Below are 14,602 nucleotides of genomic sequence, written 5' to 3'. Positions count from 1 at the left end.
ATACAAGCGCGCTGATCCACACAGGTGTACACATGGGTGTTCACTGTTCGTAGACTTAAATCACACCTTTCTTGGCTGCTACTTCAAAGCACATTGTGCGCTGTCGGTCCTGCGTGCTGCACAACAACATTCAATATTTAGTATTTACTGCTGTTTACACTTAGCTAGATTAATGCGATGGTGTTGTGTTTAGTATGTTGCTTTGTTTTTTTTTTGCTTGTTTTCTATTCTTTCTCTCTCAACAGGTGATCCCGGAGATTTTTTTCCCCCTTTCTCACTGTCCCTCTCCCCTTCTGTTTTTCTTTTCCTTCCTCTTTCTTTCTCCCTTTCCTATCCCTCACTCATGTCTGTCCCGTCTGTAACAACTGAAAATAAAATAAAATAAATAATAAAAACAAAGGTTGATCAAATGGACCAATACGGCAATGCCATGATGATCCATTTGGCAAAATAAATCCATTGGGTATCCTTGTTGGTCTTCAGACAACAATTCTGACGGCTAAAGAACCAAATGGGACAGGCAAAAAAAAAACAACAAAAACTGATATATCTTTCACTTGTGGTATCCTTCATTTTAAAGCTTAAAAAACACAAAAACAAGAAAGGTTTTTTTTTTTTGCAAATTGTAGAGGTTTCTGCTTTTTTTTTTTTTAGCTGTTTCTCATGTCTTTTAGGATTATTTATTGTGCTTTTGATGAGAATAACAACAGTATTAAATTTCTTGCATGTCAAGAACAATTCTTCCTCTAATGTCCTTTGGAAATTGAGATTGGGGACGGTTCACACCAGATCAAATACAGCAGACACATCAACGGCCATCTCTACAACCCACACTTTAAATTTTATTTCCTTAAATGGAATACCTGCCTCCAAATAACATTTAAAGAGGTTGTTATCACTTATATTCACTTTTTTCCAGGGTGGACTGAAAGTGATTGCTCAAACTCTTCAATAAAATGAAAAAAGGTTCCAGTTTTTTTAGGATTGTGACTTATCCTGCCTATTCCAAATTTTCTTTTTTTTCATAAAAGTTTATTTATTCTTTTCAACAAGAAAAAAGCAGCAAAACCAAACAAAAGCAAAAAATATGTAAACATTTTATTTTGAAGGCCTTAACACTAATGAAAATCATTTCAGACATACATGACTGGAACAACAATTAGCTTAGAGTCTGAGGAATTCCTGGAGTACAGATGAAGTTATTTTTCTTTTAACCACAACTGCAATGCCTTTGATGATGACTTTCACCTGGTCTTGTCGGAGCAGTAATAGTTACCACACTGTGACATGACTGCAGAGGTCAATTTAAATTGTCTAAATTCAACCAGATGTTTCTCTGATAAGACTTATTGAGAGAAAGGTACAAAAAATAAAAATAAATAAATAAAAAAAATGCCCTTAAGGAGGAAAATATTGTGTTGAAAGATTCTGTCTGAAATCTTCTAGATCTTATCACTATGATGAAAAATACTGTTAGCCTTCCTGCTGTGTTAGCATTAAATCTGATCAACTGTCAAGTTTTGCTGTCATAAATATCAGCTCATAGAATCTTGCTGCTGTAAGGATTTGTGACAGCCTCCACAGTGGGCACCGTAATATAAATCAGTCTCTTCAAAAAAGCTGCAGTTCATCAGTAAGTATAAAAGTCCCCACTGTTAAGAGATCCTACCCAGCACATGAAACAGTGAGAAAAGACCTCGTTTAACCTTTATCACAGCATTTGGACTCTGTGATGTGAAGTAAGGCGTGCATTTTTGCATTTTCAGTAGTGGCTCGTCATTAGGAGATGTTCTGGTTCTTTTATATGAAATTCCAACATCAAGACTTTAGCTTTGACTTTTTATTTTAGGGACGAGGAGAACTCTCTGGGATGCAAAAACTGGTATGTAAGACAGATGATGAGCAAACGGTATGGTGAAAAAAGTCCTGAATTTTCGATGTGATGACACATGGTGGCACAAAGCCAAGTTCAGGTCATTTCTGCTGAGTATTAGAAGTCTGCTTTGACAGTCTCAGCCTGGAGGCCTCCAATAATAAAATCTGCTGAAAACGTCTGGGTCAAAGCCAGAGACCGAGCTATCATCATCAGAAAGATCCTCCACATGTAATTTGTGTTAATTTGAAACAGAAGTTGATGTTTGTCCAGAGTGAAATTGCAGACATGGAAGAGCAAGCGGTCATGAAGGGAATGATCTAAAAACAACAATAGCTAAAAATAGTTGAAAGTAGTGTATAACTGGATAATCTTAATGGGAAAGCTGATTTAAATCAGTTACATTAAAGTCAAAAACTTTAGATCACACCTTATAGTCCTTAAATTGTTAGGCTTACATACGTGAAATCAAATTTTTAGAAATAATTTATTGAAGCACAATTCTGCAGCAGTATATACATATCAACAGTATTAACAGAAAAAAATATAAAATGTGCACATATACAATCTGCTGTTAAAAAGTAAATATGTAAATAATAGTGTTATGTATATACAATTTGGGTTATTACACATAGAATTTGGTATTGCAAAGTGGTGGTTTATAGATGGGGGTGGGACTGTGTTATCGGATAAGTAAAGGGTGGTCGTGGTCTTTGGGAAGAAACTGGGAACTGTAAAATAATGAAATAAGTGATATACTGTAACTTTTTCAAATTTGTGGCATTTTTTATAGATCAAAATATCCAACCCAATATTTTCACCTTTACAAATTTCTTTTATTCTATATATATATATATATATTGGTCAAAACATTTTTTCCTCAGTTTTACATTCCGCAACTGGAAACCAATAAAGGGCCTAAAAACCATACTTTCTCTGTTACTGCTGGATAGAGATGTCCATGTGCAGTGTTGGGGAGTAACGGAATACATGTACCGCCGTTACGTATTTAAAATACAAAATAAAAAACGTCCTAAATGCATTTAGAGTTTATTTAGAACTACAAATTAAATTTCTTTTAGCAATTATTGTTTTTTTTAATGTCACAATTCCAACCCTGCTCCTTTACCCGGGCTTGGACCGCCAAAAGTGACCCGAAATAGGCACTCTGGTGGAGTTACTTTGTGTGTGTGTGTATAAGTAGTTTTAAACCTTGTGATCCACAAAACAGCATAAGAGTAAAAGAAGAACTGACTGCGTTACAGCACCCGCTGCTTGTTGAGAGTAAAAGCGATACGCACTTTCACGTCTTTTTTTAGCGACTTTTTTTTAGAAAAAAAGTCGCTAGGGGGTCTGAAAACTCGCTAAATATAGCGACAAAGTCGCTAAGTTGGCAACACTGCTTTCAACGCCTCTCTCTGTCTCTCGCTAGCTAAGTTGACCCAGACAACAAAGTAAAGCTAGTTTTCAGCTACGAGCCCGACACAGGACCCGACGTATTAGCCAGAGGTCCCTTTACTACGGTTCGGAGCCGCAGACCTTCAGTAACAGTAATAAATCACAGCAATAGTACATTCATGTAGTTGTAAACAGCATGATAATATATTAAGTAATTCAAAGTATTCAGAATACGTTACTCTCATTGAGTAACGTAACGGAATACGTTACAGTATACATTTTGGGGCATGTATTCTGTATTCTGTAATGGAATACATTTTAAAAGTAACCTTCCCAACACTGTCCATGTGTTACCTAAATGGGTTATCATGATTAACCTGTTGCTGACAGCTGAAAACAGTCCATGTGTTACCTGTCATAGAAGTCTTCTCTGTAGTAGTCATAATCAAACTCATAGCCGCTGGGTAGAAAAAGCACAGCACAACATAGAGTCATAGAGTAGTTTTCATTACACGAGCATGAAACCGCATATAAAGCACCATTTGACAAAAAAAGGTTTTGGCTTTTCAATGCAGTTTATAGTTAAAAATACAAATGAAAAATAAGAGTGTATAAAATAGTTACAATCTGTGTGGGAAAGAAACCAGAAAACCAGACAAAAGGTACTCAAACCAGAGATAAAACAAGAGACAATAGATCTTCAAACAGACTGCTAGAGGCCAAGAATCAGTGCATTTATGACACATATTTTAAAATTACTGTTAGCATCCACAGTCTGTTAGCATGTCCTGAGAAGCAGAGTGAAGTGCAGCAGGTCAAAAAATAAACCTGTTTCTTTTATCACTAAAAATGACCAGCGTCACAGTATCACAGTTGGTAGCTATGAGCCTACACTAGTATTCAGACAATGACAGGTTTAAATGGTAGAGTGACGTAGATCATGACTCTGCACCAATGTAAATATAAAGAAAAGACTATAAAATAAAATCATTCAGAACAGACTTTAATAAGGATTTCTTAGTCCTCATTACTTCTTTATAGATAGATAGTGCGGCAGGGCGTGGTCGGTGGATCTTCTGCGGCGAGGCGGACACACCTGAGCGCCATTAGTTATCATGCCGCACCTGTATTAAAAGGCTGTGCTGGGTCCTGAGTGTTGTTGATGTTGGAGTATGTGGCTGTGAGCTGAACAGCTGCAGCCAGTTTGTAAACAAGCAACTGCGAATAAAGTGCTGAAAAGCATGAGGTCTGCTGTGGGTTTATTACAAATTGATAGATAGAAACTTTATTGATCCCACAAGGAAAATTGTTGTTATGCATTGTAGGTGGTTTTGATGCTATACTACAACTTTCCTTGTGTGTGTGTGTGTGTGTGCATTTGTTTATGTAGTAATACCGTTTGTGGTCACATTACTCTCTGCCAGGCTTCCTAATCAATCCCTTGGCCTTAAAAAGAAGCTTTTTAGCAAGTTCCCGAAACACTCAAAGAGCTGCTTAGGAATTTGAGTGACACATTAATCAAATAATCAATAAGTCTGATAAATAGCAGTGTGTACCTGTAGAGAGAAGCTGCTGATCGTTTCAGGCCTTTGGGTCTGGGCTTTGGCTCTCCCGCCATGTTGATATCTGGAATATATATATATATATAAAAAAGAACAAACACTCTGTTAACTACCAAATAAAATTATATTAATCGATCATTAAAAAGTATTGTAGCTAGATCACAAAACAGTAACCCTATCTGTACGGTGTCTTTAACTTAGATCTAAGACAGTTCCTGTGTTATCTTGTAACTTCCACTAGAGGTAGCTGTTGAGCTATTTTACAACAATAACAGTGCCAGCTGTTAGGTCAGTTCCCGCTTAGGTACAGAAGGGGAGGGGAAAAAAACAAGAAAGTAACCCCTCAGTTGTGTTTGTTACTTCGCTCATTCTCTTATGGCAAAAAGGAATATAACAGTACATCCAAAGTACATGCTCTACAATAATTACATGGTTGTAGAAGCAATTAAAAATATATGTAGCTGCTTTGTAGGCCAAATAAAATGAAAGAAAATGAAAAAAAGAAAGAAACTGTCAGCGAACTTTCTGAATCAGACATCCAGTTAAAGACGTGGAGCGCCTGATTTCAGCTGACTGGGATAAAAGCAGGCTATACCCTGAAGAGGTTGTCTGTCAACCACAGGTCTAACAAAGACAGACTGACAACCAAACAAACCTTGGAAAGCATGTTTTAACCCAGTATCATCTTCCTTTGAGGCAACAACAATAATCTGTAAATCACTTTTCTCCCCTCAAGTCCTCAAATAATTGTTGTGTTCTTCTAATGTTTTGTAAATACTGCAATAGTAATTATGATCAACTAAAGTATGAAAACTTAATTACACCAAGTTAGGATTAATGAAATTTGTATGTTTTCAGGAGGCAAAATGATTTGAATGAATTGGGGGGAAAATAGTAGAGAAACTAAGAACAATGCGTCCTCACTGTAAGATTATTAAAGACAGTTTGTTGAGACGGTTTTCTTTTTTTTTTGGTTCAAATTTGTGTTGTTAATTACACAGTGAAAGGAAAACAAAGGATCTGTCATTATGAATGATGAAAATGTCATGAGCTGATTTCTACGTTGTGGTCTTAAATTTAACAGACTATTAGAGCTCATTTGCTTTATTTCCACCCAGCATGGGTAGATGGTTAATGGCTAGTCTGCTAACAGAGGGGGAAAAACAGAACTTGCACTGATGAATCACCATCCATCCATTTCTAAATCACTTCATGGTTCAAGGTCACCAGAGCAGCAGAGTCAATTCCAGCATGCAGTGGGTCAGGGAGCACCACAGCTCACCAGTCTATCACAGAACAGCATTTACTTTCCAGTTCACCTAACCTGCATGACTTTGGATTGTAAGAGTAAACCAGAGCATCTCTACGAAAGCCTCACAAAACTGGAGGAAACAAACTCCATACAGACGAAAAGGCTTCAGCAGATTTGTATCAGACTGGAACCCAGAACTCGGAATCAAGCACTGATACTGCAGCCTCTCGGAAATCAGTGAGATATTTAGATATTTCCAAGCAAAAATTACTGGCAACTTGGGAAAATACCTCTTCAAGTTTGATGTGCAGTGTTCACGTGCTTTTTCACTCTCCAAAGTATCTTTAGATTGTAAAGTTTACTGAAGTAAAAATACAGACAAATGCAGTAAAGCAGTAAAATACATTCAAATATAAAATAAATTAAAAGTTGCTGAAAACCTGCTAGTTTAAAATTGCTGTTGCTTAAGCTAAATTAGTAATAAATCAATAATATTGTGATCTCAGTTCTGCAAAACTACTAGCACTAGTTTGTGATCGTATTTGACTACAAGGAGAGGATACATAGCACGTTGCTAAAATCAGAAATATTAAATAAAGAATCAGATAAAACAATATGTAATAATATTGTCGTTTTAATAACATTATTGTAATGTCGTGTGAGTTAAGGCAGAAACAAAATGTTACATGGAGAGCTGTTTGGGCCGGTTACAGAGGAAGCAACCGGAAACGCTGGTGACACGAGCATTTTAGGAGAGCAAACCGTCTTAGCTCATACTGGCCATTCTGTTCATCTGCTTGAGTATAATTGTTAATCAACAAACTGCTAATGAGCCAGCGCCTGTGAGCTACTTAAAAAAAAGCAGCTGATGCTAGTCATCCAATACCAGCCCCCCTTAAATCCTCCTCTGCTTGAATATAAGGTGATGCTCCTGTCTTGTTAAATTTTATGTAGTGCAGGCAGCACTTGAAGCATAAAGACATCACCACAAGTTGAAAAGTATATAAAAGGATTTGAAGTTGACGGATAAGCAAATTGCATTTGGATACTGTGGTTGAGCCATGTTTGGCTGTACTGCGCATTTGAGTTTTCTGCTATGTTAAATACTACGAAGGCAGATGTAACATTTCTGAACTTACATGAGGTCTTATCGCCTAAAAACAACCTGTACATTTTACAGTGATGGAAAACACGGAGTTACTAAATTTCGCAGACAATTGTTTTTATCTTAGAAATGTTGAAAGATGAATACAGAGATGAAGAAAGATGAAGAAAAAGCATCCACTGAGGATAATAACAGGATGGAGCGAGGATGAGGACGGAAAGTGAGTTTTCAGCAACCAGAGGCTACAGATTCAAGCCTTTTAACTTCACCGTGAAGGAGAGTGTGCACGTGCCTGTGTGTGTGTGTGAGTGTGTGTGTGTGTGAGTTTGAGGCAGTGATCCAGAACTGTGACTCCAGCCAGGTGTGAAAATGGTTGGAGTCCATTGGTTTGCAGGAAACACACAAACACACATACCCTCCCCTCTATGACCTAGTGAAAAACTGTGCAAGCACGCACACACGCACGCACACACAGTCCACCTGCTGCTCCATATGCCTCACTGACTTTACCTGTAGGTCCTGCTATTTAAAGAAGAAGTCTGTAAGGGAAACACAAGCACACACACACACACACACACACACACACACACACAATGTCCCTTTGAGGAGCAAGTCATTTCAGTCTGTAAAAACACCTCATCTGTCAGCTGATCGGCGCATTAAAATTAGTAGTTTATTAGAATAGTGGTTTATGAATCAATACTACTCTCAGCTGATATGATAACCTTGGGTGGAGCACTAACTTTGTCTTTTTATCTAAAGCAAAAGGTCAAACTATGTGTTTGATGACAAAACATGCTGGGTTTTTTCTTATGTTTTACAGTGTTTACAGAAGTTTGAGGACAACACTGAGGCAAATACCTTGTACAGTACTCTTTGTGCCTTAGGTGAGTATTAAAGCAGCTTACTGATTCCTCCCTCGCTCGCTGGACTAGATTGAGAAGAGCCTGGTGACACCAGATTTTATGAAAACACTTTCGGACGACATCATTATACATAAATTCTTGTAATAATAATATGTGGTTATGCCTGCATATGTGAAGTAATCCATGCTGATTATTTTTATAGAGTTTATTAGTTTAATTTATTATAATTTGTTTTTAATTCTCACAAACTAACTAATACTGTGCAGTTAAAGTAAGCTATAAGCAAAGTTATGGCAGCTACATATATCAGCTAAATTCTATATTCTGCTTATTGATTTACTTTTTTTTAATTTAACATTTAAATTGTTGGAAACAAACAGGATGAGTGCAATATACTTCATGTATATGTATATACGTATGTTCCCCATGAATTTAAAAACTAATGGTTTTGATAACTGACAAACATGTTACACGTGTGTTAAAATGTACAAAAGCAAACCTCATGGGGCATTTTTATTGCTGCATAACTGATTTTGTGATGTTACTGACCATGATTCAGGAATATTGTCATATTTGGGAATTCATATGATTTAAGATTATTTTTTTTTGTAGACCTCAGGCTGCCCAAGTCTCCTGAAACCCATTCTAGTGAGTGGTTGTTTTACAGGTGAACTGTTAATTTTACTGTGTCTGAAAATTGTATGATTCTTCTTATGATGATTTTTTTTTTTCTGCTGTATTGCACATTTTTTTTTGCTTTTTTATGACTCTATTTTTTCAAGCAGTCTGTTAGCAGAGTTTGTCTTTTGACAGTTTCAGCATAAACTGTCTTCATGTCATTGGCTGTATTGTTTGAGTCTTCTGTTAAAAAGGAAACTGAATCCCTAAGTTAGTGGCCATGCTAAAAAAGTGCCTCAGAGAGTGGAAAACAGGATAAGAGAATGAAAAGATATTTGGTACAGAAAAAGAAGATGGCTTTTATATGATTTTCACAGCAACACACGCACACCTACACAAAAGCTGCAGAGGTGCAGAGAGCATCACTTAGAGGCCCCTTAGCTGTCACAGCTTTATCCTCCATTACACATAAACACACACACACACACACACACACACAAAGAAGGAGAGTGGAAGAGAGAGAGAGAGTTTTGTTAGTGAAAGAGCAGTTAACCTTTCAAACCACTATAAGAACACTAAGATACACACACACACACACACACACACACAGAAATGCTTCTTTCAGTTGCACTCATTCACGTACATTCTCGTTCTCGCACACGCCGCACTGAGAGAAGCTATTAAAGAAATGTGCTTGAAGCCCTGCAGTGACTGAGCATAAACCAGTCGAGTTCTTCACACCAGCTCACTGACAGTTCGTCTCTTCCTGCTTCGCCGGGGGACCAGGCAGGGGGAGAAAATCACTCCAGCAGCTTAAAGGCACACTCCGCTTAACTGTTTTTGCTCCTCTGATATGTTTTTTTCTCCGCAATAGCAAAAAAATATATATATATATATGAGAGAGAGAGACAGACAGACTAAAGAGGAAATTGAATGTAATGATGGTTAAGGGTTGTCACAGGTTAGAGAGTTTTGTTGTAGTCAGAGCTGCTGGATGTTAGTTTTATTATAACAAAACTGTAGATTCTGAAGACATTAATCTATCAATCCTTTTGTGGGTTACAAGCTTCAACTGAATATCTAATCCAATAGACCAACAGTGTCGTTTCACAATGTGGAAGTCCTAAAAGTCTCAAGTTTTATTCATCTTTTTTTATTAACTAAAAGTATAATTCACATGCTGTTTCACATCAACTTACCGAGTGTTTGTCCTGCCAGCACCCTGCCGTTCTCCCCAATCACAGCTCCCCTGGCATGCCTCTCACTGGCATACTGGACAAAGGCATAGCCCTTGTGCACAGAACAGCCAAGCACACGGCCATACTTGGAAAAGATGCTCTCAACATCAGACTTCTTGACCACCGCTGTATTCAGGTTGCCAATAAACACCCGTGAATTGATGGACTTTGGGTCTGTCTTGTTGGTCACATTACTGGTCTGTACCTTCAGTGACATCCTGGAGAGAATGGCGATGGAGGTAAGTGCCAAATGGATGGATTGGAAGGCAGCAATGTAGACAGACAAGTATCTGGAGAGAGAGAAGATACATTTTCGGTTTCAGTGACAGATAATAGAGGACAGCTGCTGGAGTCTCACTGACAGACATTTAAGAATTATTCTCATAACTGAGCAAAGAGGTAAATGCTGATTTCTTTACCAACATTCTTCCCTTTCAACACACTAAATTCAGGGTAGACTGATGTCCCATCAAAAACACAGACAACAGCTGTATATGTATGTATTTCTCCACACAATACCAACCAATTACTCTAGTTATGCTGATTATTTTCTGAATTCTTCCCAAGTTTTTTCCCTCTCCTCCCACTTCTTTTCTGCTTCATTAGTCATAAAAATTGGGCCTTTAATTTGAGACTGAAAGCAAATTAGTTTTCTTTGTTGAATAAACAGGCACTCGATCATTATTCATACAGATTTAAAGACATCGGTGCACATGATACGACTCATTACAAGGATTTGAAAGGTTATTTTCTAAAATTTAAAGTTCTTTTTTGCAAAAATTCATCTATATGTATAAACATTTCTTCTTTGATGAAGCTTGTTTTTATTTCGGGATCAGATGATCCTAAACCATTTGTTAGTTATGCTTCTTTAGGCTCAAACCACTTTCTATAATCCACTCAGTCTTCTTCTTCTTCTTCTTCTTTAGATTAATTAATTAAAGAGAATAAATACAACAAATACTGAAAGAACAGCCGATCAGCAATAACTGCAGTAACTAAGCTCTTCTCATTCCTCTAATAAAGTCTTTCACCAAACAGAGACTAAAATTGTATTTACTTATAATTATATGTGTACTAATTACTAACCACTTCCATAAGTGAAAAGGAAAGAACAGCTACAGTCTAATCTGAATATCTAGAAAAACAATGATAACAAGCAACGATGTTGATCTGATCCACTAAGTTATGGTGGCCCAAAATGCAGCTGTTTTATCACAAGACAACCAAAATCGATGACAGAGCAGAATTTGAAAACTAATATAACAAGCATCACGTAGCAATCGCCACCCTCTCCACAAAGTGATCTCCTCCTTTTATCTGTTTTAATAACAGCTGGATAAATGAGTAAAATCAAAAATGGGAAAAATGATAAATAAGGAAAGTAAAAAACATTTAAAACATAAAAGAAGATTAAAAGGGTCAAAGAAAAAACACTCAATCAGTAACAGAAGAAGAACGAGGAAAAACAGAACAGATGTGTGGACAGTGAAGCATCAAAACAAAGAAGGGGAGAGAAGAGAAATGCTGATGGCAAAAATAAAAGTACTGGCAGCTCCCAGTGTTATCCCTCAGCCTCCTAATGCACCTGTGTTTTGAAAATCCTAGTGGATTTTCAGAAAAGCTGATCTTGAGGCCAAGGCCATGGGATTTGAACTAGATGCAGCTGAGGTATCAAATTAAATTCATTTTTTTTTTCAATTTATTGAGTTCACAGGATTTTCAGGAAATTTGACTTCTGACCTTAAACTTGGGTTCAAGGCCACAGGGATTCACCTATGGTATCCGTTTGAAAGTCTTATGTCACCTTGTTCTCGACTTATCACATTTACAAACTTGGGGGTGCATGCCCCCCGCCCGTCCAAATACTGCACATGCACGGAAGGATGTGAAACCAAACAAACTTAATCAAAAGTTTAGGAACACTTTAATCTTTCTTTAGAGTCAAAGTACTGATACTTCTACTGTCCTCCACACCCAAGATTGCTTTGCAAACAGGAACTGCTGATATTTGATTCATACCAGTTAAAAGTTTCTAAAACCAGTGATAGAGTTTAAGCCCTAAACAAAGCCCTAAGTGAGGAGATCTCAGGTAACTTATCCACCATTGAAGAACTTTTAACTACTTCTATCACAAACCGCTGTAAAGCTCCAGGAGATCATTGCTCACTTGAGATTTGATTCATCAGGGCTTCATTGTACTTGACATTCAGATATAAACTTGGCATTTACAAAAAGCCAAGGGAATCATGCAAATGAGTGAGTGATTTATGTAAACTACTGATAGCAGAGTAGTGGGAGTGAAAACTGACAGATGAGTCAGCAGACAGGAGATGGAAAAATGTAACTTGTTGTTCTGTCAACAATGACATGAAACAGAAGAACTTTGGTACACAGAAAACAGCGCTAAGTATAATAGACAAAGGAGCTCAAAGAATTCTGCGGGGGCTGGAAATCGTGCAAAACACCGGAACAATACAAATATTCAAAGCTTTGTCAGACTCATCAATTATCAAGGTTAGAAAAAACTGCTCAGATCCTGATTTTAAAACTTTTGAGTTATCTTAGACCTTCTGTATGGACACTGGAACACTGGTTAGAACAATGACCCCTCACCCACTGCATATTGTATAATACACAAAGAGGCACAAGTGATAAAAAAAAAAAAGGTAATTCTGATAAATATGTATCTTTCCTCTCTATCAATAGAAATATCCAGCAATGAGTTAGAGTTCTAGGAAGCAAGATTTTTTTTATGATTCAGCACTGTTGAGTGTGAGTTTTAGTTTCAGACCTGCAACTCGAGAAAAGTTAAAAGGTTAAAAAGTCAAGTAAAACCAACTTCCTTTGTGTACATGTGCGCGTGTGTGTGCATTGATGATCTCTCGTCCTTTCTCCACTGACCTTCCCAGTGACAGAGCTGTCTTAAAACTGATTGGTGAAACGCTAATAAATCAAATTGAGCTTGGCCTTGAGGACCTGTGTGTGTTTATGGCAGTGTGTGCATGTGTGTGTGTGTATGTGTGTTTGTTTGTCTTAGAGGTCCACAATTAGTGGACAACAGAATAGTGTTGAACCAGCACATCGAGTGTGTTTATGGGTATGGGTGTGTGTGGGGGGTGGTAAATGCATTAAGGAGAATGAATGACGACTTTGGTAAATGTAAACAGGTTTTGACCTGTTTTGAATTGCGCATACATAACAAGGTTAAGGTCCTAACAATATAAAGCACCTAGAGGCAACTGTTGTTGTGAATTGATGCAATATAAATAAAGCCAAATTGCACTGAACTGAATTGAAGTGAAGGTTGGGATTTTATTTATTTATTTTGTTTGCCATTAATATAGCATTACTGCACTCTACTGCAGGAACTTATAAACATCCCACAGATGTAAATTACTACAAAAAAATTTAGGCACTAGAAATATGTTTATAGTCTTATCCATCCCACAATACCATTAGCAAGGCATTTAACTGGTAATAAGGTCATACCACAGCATGAAAGCATACAAACAACATAATTATAGTCACACAACATATTTTCAGCAAAAGGAAGATGAAAAACCCTCTAAAAAATAATTGATTGACAGTGTATGTAGATACTGATATAGCCTAAAATTCCTGAAATAGCTTTCTGGTACATAACAAGTGTTCCTGTGCTGGTACACATCTTATTAGCATAAAAGGTTAAACAAAAAGTACACAATGCACTATGAAGAGGCTCTCACTGTACTTGGATGAGGGTCATAGGATCAACATTATCAAACATTAAACAACAAAATGCAAACACATTATAAGTCTCTGCTTATCCTCAAGTTCATTAAGCAAATTAGCATCCTCTGTTTGAGTTTTTTGGATCAATGACACATGCATCCAATGAATCTGAGAACTGACTCTAATTTTAATATCAATAATAGCTTTTAAGCTAAAATGAGCTTCAAGGAATAGTTGTTATTTTTTTTAAACAGTTTGGATCACAACCTTAATTATTGCAGTGATTCTGAAAACAAAGTTCTTTTAAGATCACGTCTGAAGATAACATGTCAGGGATGCATCTTTGCCCCTCAGCCGTAAAAGTCAGTTTGAATCTTAGTTACTTCAACCTCAAGGTCAAAGCAAGTTTTCTGAAAATCTTGTGACCAGAGCAATCAACTTCAAAGCTCAGCACATCTGTGTTGAGCTAAGTTGTATAACATTTTTAATGGCAGAGGCGCAGTATTATGAACTGTAATAAAAACAAGAGAAATATTTGAATACAGATTTAGATTCTCAAAAATGAATATTTTACATTTTCTAAGGATGTCACAGTGTTGCCAGTTCCTGTGCCTCTGCAAACTAAAGTCTTCAAAAGAGCGTCGTACTTGCTATCAAAAAGACAAATAAACCTTAGACCAAAATAATACAAGTGTTTCAATGATGTGTCAATGATGTCAATGACGTTTTAGCACACACATACACATACTGCACATCCATTTAAAAATATATGTACAAAAAAAGTAATGTGTTAATTTGAATTTTTATTTGTCATTAATATTTGGAATTTTTACTCTTTTCATCTTGTAGAAATAAGACATTAACCACATTTGACACACTGTTTATTTCCCTGAAAACTCATGTCATGGTTTGACCTCGTGCCCAAAACCTCAAGAAAAAACAAGCATCCAGGTAGGTGCTCTAAAGCAAACGACAC

General features: G+C 36.9%; 1 protein-coding gene across 3 annotated transcripts in view; it reads right to left on the bottom strand.

Annotated features, from left to right (window-relative positions):
* The window catches only part of raly (RALY heterogeneous nuclear ribonucleoprotein), a 115,577-nt gene that overhangs the window by 33,718 nt on the left and 67,257 nt on the right, over positions 1-14,602 (bottom strand). For all 3 annotated transcript variants that reach the window (XM_006783028.3, XM_087841334.1, XM_006783029.3), the window contains exons 2-4: positions 9,874-10,202; positions 4,828-4,897; positions 3,684-3,731 (exon numbers count right to left, since the gene is read on the bottom strand). In XM_006783028.3, the coding sequence (XP_006783091.1) occupies positions 3,684-3,731; positions 4,828-4,897; positions 9,874-10,129 (374 nt within the window). In that variant the 5' untranslated portion in view covers positions 10,130-10,202. The remainder of the gene's footprint in view (positions 1-3,683; positions 3,732-4,827; positions 4,898-9,873; positions 10,203-14,602) is intronic.

This window comes from Neolamprologus brichardi, chromosome 5, assembly GCF_056152115.1.
Source record: "Neolamprologus brichardi isolate AB-2024 chromosome 5, ASM5615211v1, whole genome shotgun sequence".
Taxonomy (NCBI): domain Eukaryota; kingdom Metazoa; phylum Chordata; class Actinopteri; order Cichliformes; family Cichlidae; genus Neolamprologus; species Neolamprologus brichardi.
This window is presented reverse-complemented; position numbering and strand designations above follow the sequence as displayed.